The 27769-nt window shown below is 40.2% G+C and overlaps 1 protein-coding gene across 1 annotated transcript in view; it reads right to left on the bottom strand.

Annotated features, from left to right (window-relative positions):
- The window catches only part of LOC132834392 (aquaporin-9-like), a 67832-nt gene extending 43252 nt beyond the window's left edge, over positions 1 to 24580 (bottom strand). Inside the window, exons 1-2 of the mRNA XM_060853264.1 lie at positions 24476 to 24580; positions 22783 to 22909 (exon numbers count right to left, since the gene is read on the bottom strand). Of these exons, the coding sequence (XP_060709247.1) occupies positions 22783 to 22909; positions 24476 to 24580 (232 nt within the window). The remainder of the gene's footprint in view (positions 1 to 22782; positions 22910 to 24475) is intronic.
- Positions 24581 to 27769: the final 3189 nt, after the last annotated feature.

Genomic DNA, 27769 nt, shown 5'->3' on the forward strand with positions numbered 1-27769 from the left:
AAGAAAAGGATATTGTGTTGGATGATTAGCCATGATCATATTGAATGGCCGAGCAGGGTTGAAGGGCTGAATGGCCTCCTACTTCTATTTTCTATGTTTCAACTGTAATTTGTGCCTGGATTGTCAATTATGTCCAACATGAAACTTCAAGGCTAATTTAAAGATATGAAGGAAGTGTTGAAACAATTGAGTGGAGGTTCAACTGCTTTACAAAACTTCAGCAGAGAACAAATGGAATGCCTTTAAGGCATAATGTAGACTGTGCAGGGTCAATTTCTATCTAGGATTAGCAAGCATAGACTAAACAAGTATTACTTTAAATGGACAAAAAACTCAATTAGAACGAAGGACTGAGTAAACAGCCTGTACAGGTCAGCAGAAAGAAAGATGGGGGATGAATATAGAAACGTAAGTGCACAATTTAAAAGGGATTTTAAAAAAGATTAAAAAGGGGAAAACTGAGACTCTTAGGAGAGTATAACTACAGACACAGAATGTAATATTTTTTAGAACCCTGTAAAGTCAGAGAAGCATAAAGATTTGAAACTAAGAATAAGCATAAAATAGTTAACATGCTCAATATTTCTTCAAATAATTCACTGGAAAAGATAGGAATTGTATTAATAGTCACTTTTGCATTTTAAGTCAAATTAAAGTCAAATTTAAAATTAAATAAAATGGATGTCTTTACACATTACAAACACTTAAGCAAACAAAAGCCTGATAATGATCATTTTTATCATTGAGTATTATTTGAGACAAAGGATGAGATTTCTGAGGTGTTCCTCATCATTGCTGGTATAGTGGGTTCTGAATTTTGAGGGGTATATGACATTCGTGAATAGGAAGTTAAGTGAAGGTAGAGGGGTGGCAGTCCTAACCAAAGATGACATTGGTGCAACAGAGATCAATGGATCTAAGGAGATCAAGTCGTAGAATTTGCATGGGTAGAGATGAGGAATAGAGGAAAAGAAGTCACTTGTGGGAGTGATCTACTGGTCCCTGAGTAGTAATCACAATGTAGGACAAATCATGGAAGATGAAATAATGGGTGATCAAGGGTTGGCAATAATTATGGATGATTTTAATGTATGTTTAAACCGTAAAAGTCGGATTAGAATAGGTCTATCCTACACTCAGTATTTTGTCATCTGACGGGCTTAATGATATCCTTAGGGTAAAGGTACTCCAATGATTATAATAAGATTGAATGTTATATCCAGTTTGAAAGGGAGAAGAGTGGGTCTAAAACTTAGCATTTTAAACTTAAACTTAAAGGGCACCAATGTGACATTAAAGCTGAGTTTGTTGAAGTGAACTGGGATACTAAGCTCGTAATGTCCTATATTTGGATTTCCATAGGGCATTTAGCAAGATTCCACATAAAAAGGTATTGGGCAAAATTGTTGGCAGAAAACAGACAGTATGTATAAATGGGTCGATTTCAGATTGGCTGTATGTGACTAGTGGGGTCTTGCTGAGGCTGTTGCTGTGCCCTCAACTTTTAACAATTTATATCAGTAACGTAGATGAGGGGATTGAAGGTATGGTGGCTAAATTTGCAGATGGCTCAAAGAAGGCTACAAACTTTTATTGTGAAGATGACATGACAAGGATGCAGACTGACAAAGAGGCAAGAGTAACTGCCCTTGATATCAAGGCTGTGTTTGACTAAATGATGCATCAAAGAACTCTAACAAAGCATGAGTCAATGTGAATCAGGGGGAAAAAAAACATTCTGCTGATTAGAATCTGGCATAAAGGAAGATAGTTCTGGTTGTTGGAGATCTGTCATCTGAACTCCAGGGCATCTCTGCAGGAGTTCCTCAGGGTAATGACCCAACTGCAACCATCTTAAGTTCAGGAGTGGGGATGTTGATGATGATTGGACAATGTTAGCGCTATTCGCAATCCTTCAGATACTGAAGCAGTTCATGCCCAAAGACCTGAACAATATCCAGGCCTGGGCTAACAAGTGCCAAATAACATTCACATCATACCAAATGCGAGGCAACGATCAACTCCAACAAAAAAGAGAGAATCTAACCATTACCCCTTGACATTCAATGGCATTAGCATTGCTGAAATCCCCATGTCCTGGTCAGCACCCGCATTATTATTGACCAGGAACTGAACAGGATAGCCATATAAAAAATGAGGCTACAAAAGCAGGTCACACAATGCTCCATAAAAGGCTCTTTTCATCCTTTGCATTTAATTCAACAGCATAATCTTCTAACTTTTTTCCTTGTTTGTTTATCCAACTTCCCTTTAAGGCATCAATCCCAATTTTTCTTTATGATAACATTCCATATTCTAGTCATTCTCTGGAGAAAGGAATTTTTCCAGAAGTTTCTACTGGATTTATTATTGACTATCTCAGAATAGTGGCCCCTGAGTTTGATGTCACCCATGAATGGACACATCTTCTCCACATCTGCCCTATAAAATCCTTTTATAATTGTAAATACCTCTATCAGATCACCCTCAGCCTTTTGTTGTCTCAAGGAAAAAGCTTTAAGCTGTTAAATATTTTACAATAGGTATAATCTTGCAATTATGGTATCATCAGAGGAAAATGTGCTCAAATGCTCTTTGTCCTTTTATAAAAAATAGCACCCATGATGCATAGGAATAAATTCAGGCAACTACAGATTCATCAATTTGACATCAGAATCATTTAGATGCAGTGGTCTTGTAGCTCAGTGGATAGAGTCCTACCAGTAGGCCAGAAACTTGAGGTTGAAGACCTAGCTCAGGTGCTTTTGGCTGTGGAAGGGGTGTCATAATGTGGCTCAACCGTGTCAATTTGTAAATCCTTCTGATATATGGGTGGACAGCTTTGTTTTTGCTCTGCTTGAACTGTGGTAGTTACCACGTACAATCTCTCCATGGACTCCATATCAGGATCTTGTTGTGAAAAAGCGTAATTTTATTCCAGTGGACTGCCTTAAATGTATTCTTGTTAGATATTAGAACCAGTTACTTATAAGAATAATAAGAGAAATCAAAATGAGTCCAGAAGCGGGAGCTTTTTCCTGCTATTTTTCTTCTGAAATATCAGCAGTACAGGTTGACATATCATCTAGTGGTGTGATAATTTCAAAAACATATTTGACATAAAACTTCAAATTAAGGCGATGACACTTGAACAGAAATGTGGACAGGTTCAAACCAGTAAAGGGCACATTTAGGGTTCTGTTAAGTTGATCATTACTTAATGCCATTGCGATGAGTCAAGAGATGTTTGTCCACCTTTGTTTTCTAAAAGCAACTAGAATTGAAAGTTTTATTTCACTTCCAAATATGAAATGTTCTATCTTACCAAATGTGGTGCTTCACTTTTCTGTCTGTGAATAATTTCTTTCTGCAGGGGTCAATGGTCCATGCAGACGTTGGCCTTTTATCAATCACTTTTTAAAGTATCTGGAAAAAAACATGCTTCCATGCCAGAATGACTGTTCAGATAGGGTCAGCAGTGCACCATAATATTGATACTGAGATACGCTTTAACTGTTAAGATGTGTTTCTCACTGACCACTTCACAAACACAGTAATTTTCCAAAGACACTGGAAATTGCTAGACAAATGATTACGGATAGCTTTCTAAATTAGACTCTGTTGACACTCCAAGAATCCTAGAACTGCATTACTGGGTCAAAAAACAGCCAGTGCAATGTTTCTGGCTGCTTGCTGCTTGCAAGACTTTTTTTTGGCTGGAAGAAAGGCTGCACGGAGAATTATGGGGGCAATGGGCATACAATACATCAAGGCAAAGGGAAAAAGCCAAGGATACTCGCATTTTTTTTAATTATAAAAAGGGATTCTACTTCAACATTCATTGCAAACAGTATTTGAACTATATCACAGAGTGTGCACCTTAGTTCAATTCAATTTATCTGTCAAACACCCTCGAGAACTCTTTGTATGTTGGCATCAAGCCCGGAGTGGACTGAATGCCCTGAGCATTCAGTTTTCCAGAGATCACATCAGATGTTATTAGCATCAGATTATCAGCTGTTGGATGTTTCTCAGAGCAGGGAGCTTTAAAATGTTTTGAAACTTACCTCTTTGCTAAATTTTACTACCAGGAATTAAAACTAATGTAAGCTAGTTACAAACAAATCTCTTCATACCCTGAGTAAATACTCTGCAACATTGCAAAGGTCACTTTTCTGATGAATCATCAAAATGATGAATTCTGGACTTCTGGCTATCTTACATGTTGCCACTAATAAATTAGCACACTGACCAAAGGACTGGTACATTAGTTTTGCACATTTCAAAATCTATTTTAATTTCTTCCTCTTTAAAGCAAAAATTCTGGGAAATGAAAACATAAATGAAAGAGTATGGTGGAAATATGCAGAAGGTCAGAACTGATGGCATCAATAGGGATTGCAAGGAAGAAAGGAACATGAAGGTTCAGGGGTCACCTAGATTAACAAACCAAACCTGTGTTTCACTCTGCAGTAGTGTCCAATTCAAATTGCAAATGTGCAATGGAAACGTAAATGGTTTATACCAGATCCCAAGTGGGCAGAAGTAAATGTTTTTTTTCTGTCTGAGGAGGTGGACTGTGCTTGTGAGCAACGTGAGGCTATTCAAGAGTCAGGCACTTTCACAGTATGGGTTAAAAACACATGGAATCATAGAATTCTGAATGTAAACAACATTCAATGAATAAATACGTGGGATACAAATTCTGTCCAAATGTAATTTTAATCGCGTCACTAATCAATTCAGATTGATCATAGTCATCTCTGTGATGCAGATGTAATCATAGATGACGTTAAAAGATTCCCCAATGGGCCACAATTTGCAAAGACAATCCAGGGTCTTATATGCTGCACGAGGAGGTGGAGCTGGTTTCCTTTCACCTTGAGCTGTGAGGATTTGTAAACATCTGTTCAATGCAATGCTGCCTTTCTTGAGTGATGTGAAGGAGTGGAGGTTGGGGAACAATGGCTTGAGTATTCATACTATACTTACAGTCTCCTATTAAATCTGTATGACTTAGTTTGGAAAGTATATATGAGAATAGAGTCCACATTGTCAAAGGTCCATTCACAGGTATAGCCCTCTTTGTCAGAGACATCCATGTCCCATTGCTTTGTTGACTATGTTTAACTCTAACTGTGTGGAATGTCAAGCTGATTGCTCGTTTTACTGAGACCCTGTTCTGTTCTTCACTTGATCAATTGGAATTGTGATGAAAGGGGGTCGGTGAATCAAAGGCGCAGAGAAATGGACAAAGAACAGATACTCCACATGCCCCAAGGCCAGCAACTACCTCTCGCGGCCACCAAACAGTCTCCACAGAAGGGGTTCACAGTTGAAGGTCCCCTCAGGATACAGTGAGGGTACAGGAGGCCCAGAATCTATTGTCTTCAGTGAGATTTTCTCCAGATGCTGATTGCCACTGCAGACTGAGAATATTACATTATACCATTACACCACTGCTTCATCAATTGAAGTAGAACTTTAACCTGACGGAGTGGATGACCAGCCTACCCCCATGGCTATCAAGGCTAAAACATTTTGCAACTGATCGCTTTCAAGGATCCATTGAGATCTCTCAATTCTCAAACGACAAAGGCTGTTACCGATATAATTTGTGCCAGATCACATTGCTTGATTTCACATCCCCATGATGAGGGGGTTAATGCTGCAGCCTGGGCAGGAGGCTTTGCCAACGTATCTGACGTAGCCCAGGCACAGATGCTGTGGACTGCACTCACGTTGCATCAATGATAATGAGCTGACTCCATCAACAGAGAAGGGTTCCAGTAATCATGTAGATGTCATCTCTTATCATTGGCATCACGTTTTAAAGGGCTGGGCCAACTACCTGATGGATTACCATGATGGCAATATCCTTGAGACCTTTCATGTTCCTGCTTCATTTCAGGGGCCAGACACCTTACAACAATGATTAGAGGGAAACAAGGAATACCCACTGCAACCGTGGCTGATGACTCCATAACTCTCTGACTGAGCCAAATGTAGATACAATGCAGTCCATGCATTCACCAGAGCCATGTTGCAACAGGCAAGAGGCTTCCTGAAGATAATGTTCAGATGTTTGATTGGTTTGTGGAGGCTTTCCAAACATTCCATAGAGAATGCATGATGCGCTGCATAAAACTGGAGCAGGTGAAGAGGGAATGTGATCGTCACTGAATACCTGGGGAAGCAGTCTTCTGAGGATGAGGATGAGAGTATGGATCAGGAAGAATATCACATTCAGCAGTGATAAAATGAGACAGCGTTGGGTGCAACAAACCAGACAGGACTTAACTGACACCCACTTCCAATAGGTTCATGTTGGGTGAGGTGATCCTTCATTGACTGTAAATTTGTTGTTGCTCAAAAGACAAACAACCCCAGTTTATTCCAAGAAGCAAATGTAGCTTTTCTCTGGAGAAACTCAGCTGCTCTGCCAGCACCTGTGGAGAGAAAAACAGAGTTAATGTTTCGAATCCAGTTACCCTATGTCACTGGTTCTGATGAAGGGTTACAGGATTCAAAATGTTAACTCTTTTTCTCTCTACAGATGCTGGCAAACTCGCTGAGTTTCTCCAGCATACAGCAGTTACAATGACAGGTGATGATGTAAAGTAACAATATATTTGTGAATGGGAGATTCTGTCTCCCATGAAGAGTTATCCATTGCCATCTAAGTGCCTTCAGAGACTTTTCATTTCCTTTGTGTACTGTGAAGGGCTCCTTGTGATTGCGGAAACTCTGGGAGGTCCTGGCAGTGGTGAGTACAGCCTCCGCTGGTGAACACATGATAGCTCAGGTGTGGATACATAATGAAGAGAGCAACAGGGAATTTCATGAGATAATGATCTGGAGCTCACAGAGTGAAACCCACCATGAAAATCCCTAACTTTTGGTAAAATTCAGCCCTGAGTTTCTTTGTTCTCATAAGAAGTTAATTGATTCTGAAATCTATCATTTTCTCTTCTGGCACTTCAACCAAATATTTGTTAAAGTTATTAAAGGAATGAATACTACAGTGGCATTTGATTTGACAACTTTAAGGTGAGGAGCTGAGGAGAGGAAACATCAATGGACAATAGAATAGAATACCTACATTTATGCAATAGTATTCTGAAACTGGTTAAATATCAATTAATTATGGAAAATATCTAAGTTAATTGGTTTGTTGCCTCAACATAATTCTTCTGATTGTTCTCTTTTCCTGTCTATTTTTGTTTACAGTGATCACACTTGATGGAGCTTACTCTGCAGAACATATGTGGAGGATGATTTCTTATTAAAGTGGTTTAATTATTTTGTACCAATGTTTGCATTCTTTGAGAAAGTCACCAGGTAAGGGCACTGAGACCATACCAAAAGTTTCAGAAATGCTTGAGGGCTATATTTTCAAACATGACCAAAAACTTCAAAAGTTAACTACTTTAAATTGAAGAGTAAAAAGTGAGGTCTGCAGATGCTGGAGATCAGAGCTGAAAATGTGTTGCTGGTTAAAGCACAGCAGGTCAAGCAGCATCCAAGGAACAGGAAATTCGACGTTTCGGGCCAGAGCCCTTCATCAGGATGAAGCCCCTCATTCCTGATGAAGGGCTCTGGCCCAAAACGTCGAATTTCCTGTTCCTTGGATGCTGCCTGACCTGCTGTGCTTATACCAGCAACACATTTTCAGCTACTTTAAATTGAAGCCAAATTTGAAAAGAATTATCTATAATTCAGATGTTACAACAACTTCTTATTTGTAATGCTAACCTACAATCACTTCCTTGTAATCGGCAGTCTTTCCTCTCAATGGACTGGCCTCAACTGACAAAGCAATGAGCTAATTCCTAACGTAAAGCTTTGAAGATTAGGAATGTACAATGTTAAGGTTAATATGTTCTCTGAGAGGAATTATTTTTAAAGCATTTCCAGTTGTCTCTGAATTTATTTCTCCCCTAGCTCCCATTTTGACCTTTGTCTCCTACACTGGTCTCAATGTAAGCTTGAAGAATTGAACCTCATTTTAAAGTAAGAACTTTACAGCCTCCTGTCCCATTGCCATCTCGTTTTACATAATAAGATCATCCATTTGTCATTTAATCTCTTCTGCCTCCCAATCTACAACTGACCTTCCCTTCAGCTCCTCTCCAAGATCTGACTCCCATTTTGCATGCCATTTATTTGCTTAAAAGCTGTTCCATTTCCAACATTTTACATTCTGACAAACCATCAATATTTGCAACATTGACTCTGCTTCTCTCTCCATAGATGCTCCCTGAGCAGTTGAATAGGTTGAGAAGTTTCTGTTTTAATTTAGTTTGATTTATTGGTTGGTTTTTGCTCAATTGAATAAGTTGCAGTACCTTGACAACATTTTTGATATTACTCTGAGATGTCAAATGATGTTATGACAAAAACACCACTCATTAATGCTGCTTTGTCCAAAGTGGTTATTCAAGAAACTCATTCCTTCTCAAGTAAGTGGAATGGGTATTAGTATTGAAACAAATTCAAATAAAATCTACCAATCCTTGAATCCTGTCTGAGAATCATGTAATTTGGTGATAATCAAAGTTGTATCTCCTAGTGCCTATGTACCAGAGTGCTTTCACGGTGAGACTCCATCCTGTCGTTTCAGTTGCCTGATTTTCTTCATAAAGGTGGCAATACATCTTTTATCTTTGAACCCATAACAATGTTTGGCTTTCAAATTTAAATGTTTTGATCCACTACATCTAAATGTAGCTTTTATTAGTACTTTCTCCCATAGTTTTATCTGGCCAACAACCCGCGCAATGTTTCATTTATTCAAACTAAAGGATATACTTCTAGTTTGTAATAAAATCACCACCATTTTCTATCAATAATTTTCCATCAAGTCCATCCATCTAATTCATTAATTCCATGGAGAATGGAAAAGTGGAAATTTGGTGTCTTTACTGAGACTGACTAATGTAAGACACCAGATCAATGTACTTCATTCCTAACTGCCCGCTGAAATGATTCAGCAAGCCTGACAATTATATTCATGAAAGCATGTCAACACCACCTTTGCATTGACAATCAAGGATGGACAACAATTGCTGACAATTCCAGTAATGCCAACATCCCAGGAATGGATAATACAAATAAAACCGATAAGTGAATTAAAACTGGGCTTAGACTAGTTTTTGGCATCTGAAATTAAACACTAAATGATCTTTTGAGTACAAAGGGTTTCCGTGCAGCATCAAAAGTCAGTAAAAGACAAATAGCATAAGACAAATCAAACTTAACAATGAGCTCATTCGATTATCTGTCCCAATATAAATCTTTTGCAAAGGCAAAAATTAGAGTTGGTCAGAACAAGGATTAAAGACTATGTAACCAGTACAGGAAATGTAATTTTTTTTATATGATGTGGATTATTTTCATTATAAATGAATCAGAGAAAGAATGAACTTTGAATTCTTTGATGAATGCCAACAGTTTATAAAACACTGCTATGACAGCAGCACATGAAATGAAAAGAATCTCATTGCAAAGTGTGCTTGTGAAATATTATGGTTCTGACAAATGTATGTTATGTCTTTATAATATGATGTGAATGAAATTAGATGGGATAGTAAATTCCACAAACTTTGAAATAATCATATGGCAGTTTGCACCTTTATGCTTAGAATATGGATGTGCGTGAAAAGGTTTGAATAAAAGTTGAGCAATTGAATAAAGTTATTTGTTGTTGTGAATCTGTACATTTCTACAATATCTACAATATCCCTCCCTACAGTGGGGAGGGAGCACAATGTTGGGTAGGCAATAACAGTGCTCACACAGAGGACCACATTGGGGTATGTGCAGGACAAAGGGGTGACTTTGAAGTGTATTTCACTTCCTGCAAACATGTTCTGATGAACAACTTAAAGTGTTTAAGCTACCTTGGAAACCTGTTTTCTTTTCATTTTCAAACAAGTCTGAATCACTTGAAGTTCCAAAGAAGAGTTATATTGAGTTCTAAACATTAGACCTGTTTCTTTCTCTACAAATGCCACCAGACCTGTGGAGTTTTACCAGCATTTACTGTTTTTGTTTCAGTTCTCCAGCTTCTTCAGTAAATTGTTCTCATTTTTGAACAAGAAATTCTTTTTACAATTTTCTAATTTGTTTTACTAACAGTTTTACATAATGTCTGCTCCGCCATTCAATCATAGCTGATAAGTTTCTCAACCCCATTCTCCCACTTTCTCCCTGTAACCCTTGATCCCCTTGATACTCAAGAACCTATCTATCTCAGTCTTAAATATTCTCAATGACCTGGCCTCCACAGCTTTCTGTGGCAGTGAATTCCATATGTTCACCACTCTCTGGCTGAGGTTTCTCCTTATCTCTGTTCTCAAAGGTCTTCCTTTTTCTCTAAGGCTGTGCCCTCGGGTCCTAGTCTCTCCTACCAATGGAAACATCTTCCAAACACCTTCTCTGTCCAGGCCATTTAGTATTCTGTATATTTCAATTAGATCCCTCCTCATTCTTCTAAACTCCATCGACTATATTCCCAGAGTTCTCAAATGTTCCTCATTTGTTAAGCTTTTCATTCCTGGGACCATTCTTATGAACCTTCTCTGAACACACTCCAGGGCTAGTACATTCTTTCTGACATATGGGGCCCAAAATTGCATACAATACTTCAAATGTGGTCTGACCAGCGCCTTATAGAACCTCAGAAGTACACCCCTGCTTTTATATTCAAGTCCTCTCAAAATAAATGCTGTCATTGCATTTGCCTTTCTACTCAACCTGCAGGTTTACGTTGAGAGAATCCTGGACTTGAACTCCCAAGTCTCTTTGCACTTCAACCACCACTTATTTTCCCACTCTCCTAATGTGTCCTTCGGCAGCCTGCCCACATCTTCACTGCTATCTTTGCATCATCTGCAAACTTAGCCAGAATGCCCTCAATTCCTTCACCTAGATCGTTAATGTCTAAAGTGAAAAGTTGTGGTCCAACACTGGGTCTTGCAGAACATCATTTGTCACTGGCTGCCATATTGAGAAAGACCCTTTTATCCCCACTGTCTGCTTTCTGCCAGACAGCCAGGCTTCTATCCAAGCCAGCACCTTGCCTCTGACACCCTGGGCCCTTAACTTACTCAATAGTCTCCTGTGCAGCACCTTGTCAAAGGCCTTCTTGAAATCCAGGTAGATAACATTCATTGGCTCTCCTTGATCGAATCTGCTCATTACTTCCTCAAAGAAATCTAGAAGACTTGTCAGGCATAAACTCCCTTTGATGAAACCATGCTAATTGGTCTGTCATTTTCCATTTTTTGCCTTACTCCTTTTTAAATGGGGTGACGCGTTAGCGATTTTCTTGTCCTCTGAGACCCTTCCTGATTCTAGTGATTCCTGAAAGATCACCACTAACACCACCACTATCTCTTCAGCTACCTCCCTTAGAACTCTGAGGTGTAGTCCATCAGGTCAAGGTGATTTATCCACCTTCGGGTCATTCAGTTTTTTTAGTACCTTCTCTTTGGTGATGGCCACCTTACTCAGCTCTGCCCCCTTTCTCTCTTGAATTTTGGGGATATTATTTGTGTCTTCCACTGTGAAGACTGACATGAAGTAATTATTTAGTTCCTCAGCCATTTCCTTGTTCCTTACTACTATCTCTCCAGCATCATTTTTCAGAGGTCCACTGTCTATTTTTGCCTCTCTCTTGCCCTTTATGATCTAAAGAAGCTCTTACAGTCTTCCTTCACATTACTGGCTAGCTTTCCCTTATAGTTAATCTTCTCCTCATTTGTTTTCTTGTTGCCCTCTGTTGGTCTTTGTAAGGTTCCCAATCCTCTGGTTTCCCACTGACCTTCACCACAGTATATGTTTTCTCTTTTGCTTTTATGCTATCCCTGACTTCCCTAGTCAGCCATGGTTGCCTTATCCTACCTGTACCATGCTACATTTTCCTCAGGATGAATCTCTGCTGTGACTCCTGAATTACTCCCAGAAACACCTGCCATTACTGTTACACTATATTTTCCAGTGAATTCTACCCAGCTCCTCCCTCATGCCTCTGTAGTTGCCTTTATTCAGCGATAATACCATCACCTCCGATTCTATCTTCTCCCTCTCAAATTGCAGAGTAAATATTATCACTGCTTTCTAAGGGTTCCTTCACCATAAGCTCCCTATTAGGTCAGCCATATTGCACAGCACTAAATTCAGTATTGCCTGTTCTCGAGTGGTTCCACTACCAACTTGATTTTCACAGTCCACCTACATATTGAAATCCTCCATGATCACTGTAACTTTGCCTTTGCTATACATCTGTTCTATCTCCTGGCGTATCTTGTGTCCCAGCTCCTGACTACCGTTTGGAGGCCTGTACATGACTCCACCTATGTTTGTTTTTTAGCCTTTGCGGTTTCTCAATTCTACTCACACAGCTTCTACACCATCTGACTCTACTTTGTTTCTTATTGTTGATTTAATTTCATTTCTTACTAATAAGGCAACCCCAATTCTGAAGGAGATAGCTGAGGAAATTGTAGAGGTATTGGTGGTGATCTTTCAGGAATTACTGGAGTCAAGGAGGGTCCCAGAGGACTGGAAAATGGCTAATGTAACATCCTTGTTTAAGAAGGGAGGGAGGCAGAAGACAGGAAACCACAGGTCAGTTATCCTGACATCAGTCGTTGGTAAGATTTTAGAGTCAATGATTAAGGATAAGATTGCGGAGGACTTGGAAGTGCAGAGTAAATTAGAACTGAGCCAGCATAGCTTCAAGAAGGGGAGGTCATGCCTGATAAATGTGCTTGGATTCTTTGTGAAGGGAATAAGCTCCTTAGACAAAGGAGAGCTAGTGGGTATGATCTACTTCGATTTCAATGAGGCCTTTCGCAAGGTGCTGCACAGGAGGCTGCTAAATGAAATAAGACCCTATGGTGTTTGGGGCAAGGTACTGGCAGGGATGGAGATGTTGGCTGAATTACAGAACCAGACAGTAGGGATAAAGCATACTTTTTCAGAAGGACAGTCGGCGACTAGTGGAGTTCTTCAGGGGTCTATATTAGGACCATACTACTCATGTTATACACTAACATTCTGGATGAAGGAGCTGAGGGTATTGTTGCTAATTTGCACATGACACAAAGATAGGTGTAGGGACAGGTAGTGTTGCAGAAGCAGGGAGGCTGGAGAAGGGCCTGAACAGGCTAGGAGAATGAGCAAAGAAGTGTTGATGGAATACAATGAGGTCGGTTGGAAGAATAGAGGCGTAAACTATTTTCTAAACAGGGAAAGGCTTTGAAAATCTGAAGCACAAAAAGACTTGGGAGCCCTAGTTAAAGATTCTCTTAACGTTAACATGCAGGTTCAGTCGGCAGTTAGGAAAGCAAACACAATGCTAGCATTCATTTCAAAAGTGATAATATACAAGAGCAGAAATGTACAACTGAGCTTATATAAGGCTCTGGTCAGACTACATTTGGAATATTGTGAGCAGGGTTTTGGGCCCCATATCTAAGGAAGGATGTGTTGGTCTTGGAGGAGGTCCAGAGGAGGTTTACAAGAATAATCCCTGGGATAAAGGGTTTGTTATAAGAGGAAGGTTGAGGACCCTGAGTCGATGGAGTTTAGAAGGATCTGATTTAAAACTTACAGAATACTGAGAGGACTGGATAGAGAGGGCATGGAGAGAATGTTTTTACTAATTGGCCAGACTAGGACCTGAGGGCACAGCCTCAGTATGAAGGAATAACCCTTTATAAATGAGATGAAGAGGAATCACTTCAGTCAGAGGGTGGTTAATCTGTGAAACTCACTGTGGAGGCCAAGTCATTGAGTGTATTTAAGACAGATAGATAGGTTCTTGATTAATAAGATGATCACATATTACATGGAAAAGGCAGGAGACTGGGATAAGATTAGATACCCTACAGTGTGGAAAGAGGCCCTTCGGCCCAACAAGTCCACACCGATGAGCAACCCACCCAGACCCATTCCCTGAGCAATTTAGCATGGCCAATTCACCTAACTTGCACATCTTTGGATTGTGGGAGGAAACTGGAGCACCTGGAGGAAATCCACGCAGACATGGGGAGAATGTGCCAACTCCACACAGACAGTTGCCTGAGGTGGGAATTGAACCCGTGTCCCTGGCGCTGTGGGGCAGCAGTGATAACCACTGAGCCACTGTGCCGCCCAAACATATTAGATGAGAACCATATTAGCCAAGATCGAATGGCAAAGCAGAGTTGATGGGCTGATTAGCCTAATTTTGCTCCTATATCTTATGGAGTTATGGATTAGTTATTACTTTTTTAAGTATTTTGCATCAATCAATGAAATTGCCAAGATCACTGCCATCAAGAAGCTAACTGGAAGAGTCTTGAGGTGCGGTGGTACTGCACCTATCTCTAAGCCAGGTGACCTGGGATCAAGTCCCGTCTACTCCAGGGGTGTACAATAACATCTCTCAACAGGTTGATTAGACAATCTTTATAAAAGCTAGAGTGAACCTGATTTTCATTTTTAACTAGCTCCACAATATCCATAGAAATACAATGAGAAAATTGCAGAACATGTCGATGATTTACAATTGGCAATTTTACACTATTGCACAAAGTCAAGAATTGGCCCAAATTAGTCTGCCCCGAGTCTGGATGTGAGATAAACTGGTGGAAAGTTTTGAGAACCTTAGGTTCAAAGCCATCCATGCTGTGACATGTTTTTCAGCACAGTCACTTTAAATGATAAAAAAAATGAGTTCCAAGAGTTTAAGAATATCATTGTAAGCTCAGAAGTGTGGTTCTGTGGCATGAAAACACACTGCTACATTCATTTTTACATCTATGTAAAATGTTCAGTTATCAATACATGTTCTTAAAAATATTACAATGGCTAAGGAACTTAACAGTGATTGTAAATTGGTGAAAGGGACACTTGGTAGTAATTGAGATAGATCTTATGGGAGTAGATTGATTATTGTAGTGTCTTGATATTCTATCAGAATAGGATTCCACTTTATCAAAGATTAATATTGTACCTTGTACTAAATGTATAGAGTGGATTGTACTGTTCCCTATAGCTAAGATAAATTGTCAACTCTAAGCATAAGAGGTGGTTGTTCATAGAACACATAACCATGAAGAATTTCAATGCATTGAACTTATTAATAGAACATTATCAAAGAAGATTGCTGGAATTGCAAGCATCATTTACCCTTTAAGTAACCATGTCATAAGCATTTGTTCTGTAAAAGAACATTTCTAAAACAAATGCACTTAACTCCATGGAACATTAATCCAAGTTACGGGGTCATCGCAATACAATGACATAGACCCAGCAACGAACTATTTTACACTGTTGATGCTCTAAGATGAGTGGATTCTTTGAATTTCGATGTGTTTATTTAGAAGATATGTATTCTATCAAATAACAATCAAAAGAACCATTTGTACTCTATTAGTACAATGCTTATTAACTTTTATCCTTTCTCATGTGGACTTCTCATGTGTTCAAGGGCTTTTATAACAGATGCTATTACTTGTACTTATACAAATCCATTCTCTAAGGTCTGATTGTGCAATAAGACATGGATAACATTGCCTCCTTTTTTGAGCAGTTGCAGAAATACGCAGTTATGTAAACACTGCAATTTTGATGCATTACAACAAATGCAATTTGTTATACAAATATAAATTGACAATCAGTATCAAGTTGCCACAGTCTTACCAGACCATATGGCTGCATTCTCATTAGAGAAAGAAGACTGGTGGTAATTCAACCTGAGGGTCACCACACCTTAGGGAAAGGGAGGGGTTGAGAAGGAGAATCCTTTATGGTAACCTCAGCCAGTGTAGGAATTGAACCCACGCTATCGTCATCATACCACTTAGCAAACTAACAGTCCAGCTAACTGAGCATAACCAACTCCAATGATCAGTGTAAAGCTTCATTTACTACTACTTCTGCCTGTAAAACTCTGTTTCAAGCAATCTCATTAACTGAGTGCTGAAGCTGATGTATAGTTGCTCAACTTTTGCTGATCTTGGATTTCTGAAACATGCATCAACAGTACAAGTGAAGTTTACTAACTAAAGTTTCTAAAACAGAGCAAAAAACACTGTGGAGATACTGAAATGTGAATTGCTGATTTATTGAAGGAAGACAGATCTCTGAAAAGCATGGAAAAGGAGTCTCAAAATCATGGAAGTGGTGAGAGAAGATGTATCATGTCAGAATTATTAAAGGCTTGGAACAGACAAAGGAAATCTGAAATAAGCAGGAAGGAATTTTTTCTACATCACGTTCAAAAAAATGGGATGGAGCGCCAGTATGACAATTCTACTGACCGATTCCCAGATCTGGGAAGGGGTCAGAAACCAAACTCCAACCTGCTGTGAGGGCAAGAACTAAACAAGGATCTGCACATGCAGTGAGAAAAGAAGTGTGAGGAGAATACGAAGTACATAAGAAAATGAATTTAAATTTTACTTTGCAGACACACAGTCTATTTGTAGACTCTAAACACAATTATTTATGTGTTCAGGTTTGTCACTGCAAAGAATTGGATAATCACTAAAGAGGCTTAGAGTCTGCACAGTGAGGGAAGTGCTATTGATTGGATTTAAACTCCAAAGGTGAATGAACAGTGTGCTAAAGTACTACGTTACTTTGTCCCCACAAGTGTTTGCCTGTTTGATAGGTGACTCATGACTGTCCACACGGTAATTTCCATTCTGTGTAACTTATCTAATGGGTGCGGACATATCATAATTCATAAGATAAAGCTATGTGTCTTTGTCAAATCATCTACATGTTTAGGAAAAGATCACTATCATAACCCTCTGAGAATGGACTATGTTTGGGATTAAAATAGAAAGTCAATTGACAAGGTAGTCAAAATTTTATTGCTCATCACGGTTATACAGCATAGAAACAGGCGCTTTGACCACTATGTCTATTCTGATCAACAAACGCCAAACTTGATGAATCCTGTTTATCTGAACTTGATCCATTGCCCACTCTGCCCTGGCATTTTAGGTGCTCACTCAGATGTTTCTTAAATGTTGTGAGAGCACCTGCCTCCACTATTCCCTCAAACAGCACATTCCAAATTTCTACCTCTTCCTCCTAGTGGGGAAAAAGAATTCAGATTCCCTGTAAACCATTTACTCCTCATCTTAGTGTGGGAAATTAAATCTCTTATCAAATAAATGTCACTACTTACCATACAATAACAAAATTCAGCACTTATATTTTGATATTTGAGTGACATTGGGAAGACATTGAAGAACATTTCTGAGTTTCTTACAATAAGCTATTTTGTTCAAAAAACAACCTGAATAAATCCACCATTTTTGTGAGGCTAAATGAAGCCAGTCACAAAAAAAATCACTTCCAAATCTTTTGCATTTCTGATTGCCTCTTCTACAGAACAGAGATGAGTCTCCATAGCAATTGCAGAGATTAAGCAAAGATGATATGTTCATTTTAATCCGAATATCACTTGGCAGTGTAAATTAAGCTACCATTCTGAATAAGTTTGTTAAAAGAAATAGCCAGGGTTAGTCCAACACAAAAAAAAGCACATTGAAAATCAAATAAGCAAGTGGAATGCTTTTTCTCTCCCTCAATTGAATTTCATCAAAGTTAATAACCTGATCACTTTTCCTGCTTATTGAACAAGTTTATTTGATAATGGCAATCCTTCTGAATTTGATCTTATATCCTGAGATTGATCTTTCATATCTTTATACCTTACTCTTTTGATTTGCTGACAAAAACATACTTTAGTGGTGGTTTTCATCAAAAACGGCCCAATTTTCTAGTTTCTCTTGTGAACAAATTGATTGGAAGCCTTCAAGTGGTAGGAAGACAAGGATCATATGATAATGGCAAATCCTGTCTGCATAATAACATAATTAGATCATTTCCCGATGAGATTTAGGTGTGTTAAAGTATTGAGCTATCAAATAACAAAAGAAAACCTTTGAGTTAAAGCCATTGGGGAGTAACATTTATTTTCCTTTGTCTCTTTTAGCAGTGAAATTGTCATCAAACAAGTGTATACTTCTGACTGGACAAACTATGTATTAATGAAATAGATTTGTATGATATTCAATGTGGATGATACTTGAAGACATTTAGACAAGGAGCTTGTGTAGATATTACATTCCAATAGCATTACAATTCTAGTTTGGCATAGCTTATCAAACAGCAAGAGTAGGTGTAGTTTAATACCCAGTTACAAAGAACGAAAGAATGAATATTGATGGCCGGTTGTCAAGAAAATGTTTGGATGTCTCCTCCCCAAAAAGATCATTAATCACAGTAAATTTTTGTTTGTTGTTAACAAATCAGAAGTTGCCTCGACCCCCATCCACCTGGACACCCCGTGCTGGCCTATTACCCACCCTCAACCTCTTCATTTCCAACTGCTGCTGGGACATTAACCGCCTCAACCTGTCTACCCCCCTCCCCCACTCCAACCTCTCACCCTCACAACACGCAGCCCTCCAATCCCTCTGCTCCAATCCCAACCTCACCATCAAACCCGCTGAGAAAGGGGATGCAGTGATCTCTACACCACTGAAGCCAGACGCCAACTTGAAGACACCTCCTCCTACCACCCCCTCGACCATGACCCCATCCTCTCCATGACCAAACCATCATCTCCCAGACCGTACAGAACCTCATCACCTCAGGAGATCTCCCACCCACAGCTTCCAACCTCATAGTCCGGGAACCCCACACTGCCCGATTCTACCTCCTTCCCAAGATCCACAAGCCTGACCACCCTGGCCAACCCATTGTCTCAGCATGCTCCTGCCCCACTCGACTCATCTCCACCTACCTCAATACTGTCCTATCTCCCCGGTCCAGGATACGTTCGAGGTACCACCCATGCCCTCTACCTCCTCCAAGACTTCTGTTTCCCTGGCCCCCAATGCCTCATCTTCACCATGGATATCCAATCCCTCTACACCTCCATCCACCATGACCAGGGCCAAAAAAACCCTCCGTTTCTTCCTCTCCTGGCATCCCCAACAAGTACCCTTCCACCAACACTCTCATTCCTTGGCTGAAGTGGTCCTCACCCTTAACAATTTCTCCTTCGAATCCTCCCACTTCCTCCAAACCAAAAGGGTAGCCATGAGCACCCATATGGGCCCCAGCTATGCCTGTCTCTTCATTGGCTACGTAGAACAGTCCATCTTCCGCAGTCACACCGGCACCACTCCCCACCTCTTCCTCCGCTACATTGATGATTGCATTGGCACCACCTTGTGCTCCCACAAGGAGGTTGAACAATTCATCAACTTCACTGACACATTCCACTCTGACCTTAAATTTACCTGGACCTCCCTCCCCTTCCTGGACCTCTCCATCTCCATTAATGATGACCGACTTGACACCGAGATTTTTAAAACCCACCGACTCCCACAGCTACCTGGATTACACCTCCTCCCACCCCACCCCCTGCAAAAATGCCATCCTGTATTCCCAATTCCTCCGCCTCCACCGTAACTGCTCCCAGGAGGACCAGTTCCACCACAGAACACACCAGATGGCCTCCTTCTTTAGAGACCGCAATTTCCCTTCCCACGTGGTTAAAGATGCCCTCCAACGCATCTTGTCCACATCCCATACGTCCGCCCTCAGACCCCACCCCTTCAACCGTAACAAGGATAGAACCCCCCTGGTGCTCACCTTCCACCCTACCAACCTTCGCATAAACCAAATCATCCAGCGACATTTCTGCCACCTCCAAACGAACCCCACCACCAGGGGATATATTTCCCTCCCCATTCCTTTCTGCCTTCCGCAAAGATCGTTCTCTCCGTGACTACCTGGTCAGGTCCACGCCCCCCTACAACCCACCTTCTCCTGCCACCGCAGGAATTGCAAAACCTGTGCCCACACCTCCTCCCTCACCTCCATCCAAGGCCCTAAAGGAGCCTTCCACATCCATCAAAGTTTTACCTGCACATCCACCAATATCATTTATTGTATCCGTTGCTCCCAATGCGATCTCCTCTACATTGGGGAGACTGGACGCTTCCTAGCAGAGCGCTGTAGGGAACATCTCTGGGACACCCGCATCAATCAACCACACCGCCCTGTGGCCCAACTACAATTATGAATCTTGGTAAAATCAATGACTGCAGATGCTGGAAACCAGATTCCAGATTAGAGTGGTGCTAGAAAAGCACAGCAGTTCAGGCAGCATCCGAGGAGCAGGAAAATCGATCCCCCTCCCACTCTGCCGAGGACATGGAGGACCTGGGCCTCCTCCACCGCCGCTTCCTCACCACCCGACTCCTGAAGGAAGAACGCCTCATCTTCCACCTCAGAACACTTCAACCCCAGGGCATCAATGTGGATTTCACCAGTTTCCTCATTTCCCCTTCCCCCACCTCACCCCAGTTCCAAACTTCCAGCTCAGCACTGTCCTCATGACTTGTCCTACCTGCCTATCTTCCTTTCCACCTATCCACTCCAACCTCCTCTCTGACCTATCACCTTCATCCCCACCCCCATTCACCCAGTGTGCTCTTTGCTACCTTCCCCCACCCCCACCCCCACCCACCTCTCATTTATCTCTCCACCCTGCAGGCACTCTGCCTCTATTCCTGATGAAGGGCTTTAGCCCGAAACATCGATTTTCCTGCTCCTCGGATGCTGCCTGAACTCCTGTGCTTTTCTAGCACCACTCTAATCTGGAATCTGGTTTCCAGCATCTGCAGTCATTGATTTTACCAAGATTAATAATTGTAGTTTTTTGCTGGTTTTTAAAATTTCACTTAAGCTGAACTAAACTTATATCCTCGCAACGGATTGAACTCCACAGTTGAAGCACCTGAAAATTAGTTTGAGGTCAAATTTAAAGGAGTCTGAAAAATAATCTAGAATTCCAAAAAAAGCTTTTTAATTTCAGATAATCCATTAAAGTGTGAAAGAAAGACCAATACTTTATTTCTATTTTGCTTCCATGTACATTGAATTTTAGCTCAGCCTAAAAATACATTTTGTCAGCAGATGGCTCTGTATTTATCAAAGTATTCAGGATGAAATGATGCATACCTGTGCATCATTTCACTGACATAACTCAAGACAAAGGATAATTCACTCTATCTATGAGGTTTAAGCATCTTGGAATAAACAGGGTGTGGACTTCCTGAGAGCTTTTGCCTTATGTCTTTAGATGTGAACAGGGGCTTTGAAAGATACTGAAATTGTAACAGATTGAGGCTTTTCTTTTTTTCAGTTCAAATAAGATTTGAATCGGTATTATGATGGATCAGGTTAAATGATGTAAAACATGTAAAATAATTGCCATACTATTAACAGTGGGACAAATAGTGCTCTGCATTATTTCATATTGGACAACAACTTCATCCAGTTCCCAGGTAGAATTAATGCAAACATCTGAAAGTTGCTGCTTCAGATGTCTCACACATAAATGATGTGCATGAAAAAAGTACTTTGTCATTTGACACCCAGTTCAAAAATACTGAACAGTCTGAAACTCCTGAGTAGATATTGTCGAGAAGCATTAAACCTGCCACAGAAATTTAGGGCTTTCCCATTCCTGTTTTAATATAGTTCAATAGCATGGTAGTTTCAATTACTGCCAAATGAATTTTCCTCATGCTGAAAATTAACTTTACAAGTATGGAGATTTGTTGCATTCTGATTTTAATTATTGTTGGAGATTTGCAGTTGAGGTGGATTAGCTGTGCAAAATTACCCATTGTGTCCAGGGTAAGTGGATTAGCCAAGAGAAATGCAGGGTTACAGGAATAGGGTGGGTGGGTGGCATGCTATTCAGAGGGCCAATGGAAACTCAGGCTGAATGGCCTCCTTTCAAACTGTAGGGATTCTATTATTTTATATCAATTTGTCTTTCAATCTCTTATCTTTTTCTCTTGATCCAGTTTTGCTTTCCCTCTTTTGTTTTTACTTTCTGTACATGATTCGATACTGACTTGATTCGACCTCTAGTTAATTTCAGTTCTTTGAAACTGGCTGCTTAAGGAGACGTGCAGTTGTTCATGCAGGTGTCATGTAATGTGGTACCCTGCTGACACCAACTTGGAACATTTCCATGGAAAGTTTACAGGCAAAGTGTAAACTACTGCCTAATATGTTGAAAGAAACGTAGTAAATGAAATCAAGAGAAACATTCATCCAACTGTTGAAAATAGCCTTTTAGATCTGTTTTGTTTTGTAAATAATTTAACGATACATTGAGTTATTTGAAATATTTAAGTTAGGTGGCAAGGTGGCTCAGTGGCTAGCATTACTGCCTCACAGCACCAGAGTCCCAGGTTCAATTCCAGCCTCAGGTAACTGTCTGTGTGGAGTTTGCACATTCTCCCTGTGGCTGTGTGGTTTTGCTCTAGTTTCCTCCCACGATCCAAAAGCTGTGCAGGCCAGGTGAATTGGCCATGCTAAATTGCCTGCAGTGTTAGGTGCATTAGTTAGAGGGAAATGGCTCTGGGTGGGTTACTCTTTGGAGGATCGGTGTTGAGCTGAAGGGCCTGTCAGAAATCTAATCTATTTTTTATTAAAATGCAAATGTATGACCTGAACATTTTATAAGAAACTGGCTAGTTAAGGAAAATGCTTATTTCTGGATCTGTTCATATTGAGGGCTGTATCTGTTCTTGAAGCTGCCTTCAAATGATCTTCAGTATTGCTAATAGTTTAGGGGCTATAGTAGAGTAAGAAAGCATGGATTTACCTTCTGTGTTGACATTTCAAATTGCCTAGTTTTTTTTCACAGTATCCAGGATAATGCTCAGCACTTACCTGATACTCCTATGGTAGCATAAACAGCTATGGTGATCCCAAATGGAAAGCCAATGGCAACTGTCAGCATATTGCCATATACTCCTCTGCTCAGTATTGATTGGGCAAGTGAACCACAACCAAACAGCTGCAACATACAGAATTTTGAGCAAAATTTACAATGCTATTGCTTAAAATATATTCTGTGGAAGATGTTGTAACAAAATCTCGTCAATGTGCATAAAGTTGTGAAACGTTAAACATTTGACATATTAACATGAATGTGGCTACCATTTTTACTGTTGCATAAAACACATTTAAATGAAATGAATTAGTATCTCCATTAAAAGATGACAAGAAAGAGTTACAAAAAAAGGTTGAGTAAAGAAGTGGAGCTGAAAGAGATAAGGAGAGAGTGAAAGAGAGGGCGAAGCAATGAATAAATGTATTTGTATTTATATAAAGCCTTTCATGATCACAGCAAGTCCCAAAGAAATACTTTTCAAACACATTGACTGCTGTAATGTACCAAATTCCAGACTAAGGCCACAGGTTATCATATCAAGGATAATCGTTGTTAGAAAATAGTCTCCAACTGAGAGAGACATCTTGGAAATTGTCACCTTCCATAGATCCATGCTAACTCCACCTTCAGCATCAGAGTAAAACAGTGGATCAATCAAACTATTTGAGCTGGGGATGGTTGGAGATATATAAATATCATCTTTAACTTTTTTTAAAGGACACTGAAAGCATAACCAAGTGCAAATTGTACAAGGTCCTAAGCACAAACCAGACCGCTTCCATTAAATTGATTAGAATTTAAAGGACATTCACCCATTGCATTTATTCCTGTAAAATAAGGGCAGGGGATGGGTGAGGAACTGGGGAGTAGAGAAGTGGGGGCTGTCTTATTAGAAAGCCCTGTATTTTGATCTAGAATGTCACCCAATGCTGTCACCTCTCCCCCCTTCCCCCACCCAGAGCAGGAAATGTAGATGCTAGGTGGAAAACTTATACATATCATTTTTGTTTCAACTAAGGTTATAGCAGGGGAGCCAGCACGGACTTCACGAATGAAATGGTCTCCTTCTGTGCTGTGCGATTTCGTGAGAATAGCCCACGCTGGGAAAGTATTTGTGTTCGGGCTGTGAAACGCTTTGGGACATCCTGAGGAGATTTAAGGCGTTATATAAATGCAACTTCGTTCTCTCTTGAACTGACCCTGAATTTTGCTCCCGTTATCTGACGACGTGCAGGCAGTGCGAGCAGCCATGCGCGTTTAAACAATTTCAAAATATTTTCTTTATGCTCTTGGCAATATTCCGTTACACCGAGGAAATCAGGAATAGTGCCTCAGTTCTTACAGCACCAAGGTTGTTCGCTAAATGCATACACAGTTCGCCAACTTGGCTCTATTCTTTCTGATAATAAAACAGAACTCATTAATATACAGTGATCTGTTCCTTATTTTGTTTAGTTTGCTCTCTGTTTCAAATATCCTGGCGGTTCTTTCTTGCACCTTGCAGAAGACAACACCTGCATGTGCCTACTTAATATTTCCTCCCTCATGAAACATCACTGGACTTGGGCTATGTCTTAGCGGTTAAAAGAGAACTTCCCAAATCCACCAAAGTCTGTTTAACCCTGTGTCAGGTGCCTGGGCTAGAAGGTGCTGTAGCATCACATAGAAACGCAGCAGTGCTATACTTACAATCAGTATAAATGTTCCCAAAAATTCGGCGAGCCCTTCTTTAATCCACCTATTCTTCAGTTTGCACTTGTCTATCAGGCTGTGCTTCTGGGTCTGTGTCTCCATTGTCGCTCCCTGGACTTTCTGCTGTTAAAGGAAGTCCAATTACCAGACTGTGCCTTTTAGCAGTTCAGCGCCCTGAACTTCGGTCACTGGGTCTAACACTGGGCACGGGCTGATAACGATGTTCCACCGCCAATCCAGATCAGATCAATATTTGCACAAGTCCTCTCAGTGTGGTAGCAAAATGATTTTTATTTTCTCCTTCCATTTGCTGCTCTCTCCCAGCTAAAGGTGACTGGTGGATGTGGTCAAGTTTAAAGCATTCAGAGACTTATCGGCTCTGGTGAGAGAAAAAGACCAATCTGCAACTTTTCTCGACTTTTTCTTGCACCTTGGAACGGTTGTCCCCATTACCGAGGAGAGAGCAGCTCCTGGCCGACACAACCAACTGCCCAAAGTCCAGGCTCCCTTCTGCTGCATTGAACAAAGTCAAAATTAATATTGAGGGAATGATTGGTAGAAAAAAAATAGGGCCATATTCAGAAGAAGGGAATTTTAAGATCCACATGCAATGGGAGATATTGGAGATTAAATAAATCCAAATGATTAGCTGCCAGTACAAAAATTGGTGTCGAAGTTGATAAACTTGCACGAATTAATAAACTCCAGCATCATCTCACTGGAATCGTTGTTGTTAGGTTTGGTTTGGATAACACATTTGATGCCGAAACAGATACCTGGCTTCCCCTGTCCCTCCAACAGACAGGCAATTTACAGAGGCTTGTGATCTACATGGGCCCATACTGAGGATAATTCAAGGGAGTTTCTTGTAAGTGGGCAAACTGCTTATAAAACTCCCAATTCCTGAGCATTGGCAGAGTTCCCCATGAGATAAGGGCTGGTGGGATACATCATATTTGAATTTGTCATCTCTGGAACCTGGACAATTAATTATGATGGGTTATGTACAATTTTAATAAGAAGTAGAAGGACGATCATACAGACTAAGCAATTCCCGAAATGACTAGCCAAAATCTGGCTATAATGTTAAAAACATTAGAAAAATGTAATATTTCACAGTTAAGTCATTAAATTATCTTTTGTACTTTGATCGCAAGAGGATTTGAGTGTAGGAGGTGTCTTCCTTCAAATACATAAACCTTGATAATACTGCATCTGTAAATATTGTATGCAGTTCTGTTCCTCCTATTTAAGGAAAGTCACACTCTCTACAAAAGGATTAATACCGGGGATGGTGGGATTGTTTTATGAGGAGAGATTGAGGAGACTGGGCTTTTAATCTCAGGAGTTTAGAAGAATTCCACATGATCTCATTGAAACATAAAATAATTCTAAGGGTTTGATGGGGACTGATGCCGGAAAATTGTTTCCCTTGGTTGAGGGTAGGACTGAGAGTCAGAGATCAGAGTTTCAGTATAATGTGCAGGCTGGTTAGGATTAAGAGAAGGAGGAATTTCTTTATTCAGAGTGTGGGAAATCTTTGGAACTCTACCTCAGAGGGCTGTAGAAGCTCCGTCATTGTGAATGTTCAAGATGGAGAATGATTGATTTATAGGTACTAAGATCATCAAGGAATATGGGACTACTTGAAAAAATAACATTGAAATGTGATGATCTAGAAACATAGAGCAGGCTCAAGGGACTGAATGACCTTGCCCTGTTTCTATATTGATATTAAGGTTACTTAGAGGGCAGTATCTCTGCAACGCTTAAGATTGGAGTTGAAAATTTGCTCCATGCTATAAGATGGTTGTAGGGAAAATCACAACAATCTGAACAAGTACACACAATTCCATTGCATTTATCAGTAATGTTTCCTGAGTGAAAGTAGAAGAGTTAATTTCCTCATTGCGTAAAAGATTTCCAATTAGATTGAAGGTAAAATGGTAGACTTTCACATTACTATAGTTGAGACTCTATTTCAAACTCACTCAAAATCCATTCACTTGCACAGCATGAAATTTGAACCTCACTATTTTAATTGTTTCCTCAGAAAGAGGAAACAATTTAAACCTTCCAGTTTCAATGACATTTAGTTCAGAAACTTATGAACTGGTCTGAAATGTAGCCTTGGACTTTCCATATTCAATTTATTGTATTTGCATATATCAGATAACTGGGCATGTAAATGACTGGGACTCAACTCGAACATCTGTCTCATTTTCTAATATCACTGATAATATAAGAGTAACAAGGGAGAGAATAGGGCCCCTTAAAGATCAGCAAGGATGCCTATGTGTGGAACCACAGTTGATGGGAAAGATATTAAATGAGTATTTTGCATCAGTGTTTACTGTGGAGAAGGACATGGAAGATAGAGAATGTGGGGCAATAAATAGCAAAATCTTGAAAATGTCCACATTACAGAGGAGGGGGTGCTGCATAAAGGTGCATAAAGGTGAATAAACCCCAGGACCTGAGCAGGTATACCTTAGAACACTGTGGGAAGCTAGGGAAATGATTGCTGGGCTCCTTGCTGAGATATTTGTATCATGAATAGCTACAGGTGAGGTATTTGAAGACTGGAGGGTGGCCAATGTGATGCCATTATTTAATAAAGGTCATAAGGAAAAGCCAGGGAACTGTAGATGGTGACGTTGACAGCAGTGATGAGCATGTTGTTGGAGGGAATCCTGAGGGACAGGATTTACATGTATTTGGAAATGCGAGGACTGATTAGGGATAGTGACATGGCTTTGTGCATGGGAAATTGTGTCTCACTAACTTGATTGATTTTTGTGAAGAAGTAATGAAGAGGATTGATGAGGGCACAGAGGCGGACATGATCTATATGGAGTTTAATAAGGCCTTCGACAAGGTTCTACGTGGGGGACTGGTTAGGAAGATTAGATCAGATAAAATACAGGGAGCATTAGCCATTTGGATACAGAACTGGCTCGAAGGTAGAAGACACAGGGTGGTGGTGGATGGTTGTTTTTCAGTCTGGAGGCCTGTGACCAGTGGTGTTTTATAAGGATCTGTGCTGGGCCAACTGCTTTGCATCATTTATGTAAATGATTTGGATGTGAACATAGGAGGTATATTTAGTTAATTTGCAGATGATACCAAAACTGGAGGTGTCGTGGACAGCAAAGGAGGTTGCCTCAGATTACAATGGGATCTTGATCAGATGGATCAGTGGGTCAAGGAGTGGCAGATGGAGTTTAATTTATATAAATGTGAAGTGCTGCAAATCAGGTCAGGACTATTAACACCTAATGATAAGGCCGT

Source organism: Hemiscyllium ocellatum, chromosome 39 (genome assembly GCF_020745735.1).
Source record: "Hemiscyllium ocellatum isolate sHemOce1 chromosome 39, sHemOce1.pat.X.cur, whole genome shotgun sequence".
In the NCBI taxonomy this organism is placed as follows: domain Eukaryota; kingdom Metazoa; phylum Chordata; class Chondrichthyes; order Orectolobiformes; family Hemiscylliidae; genus Hemiscyllium; species Hemiscyllium ocellatum.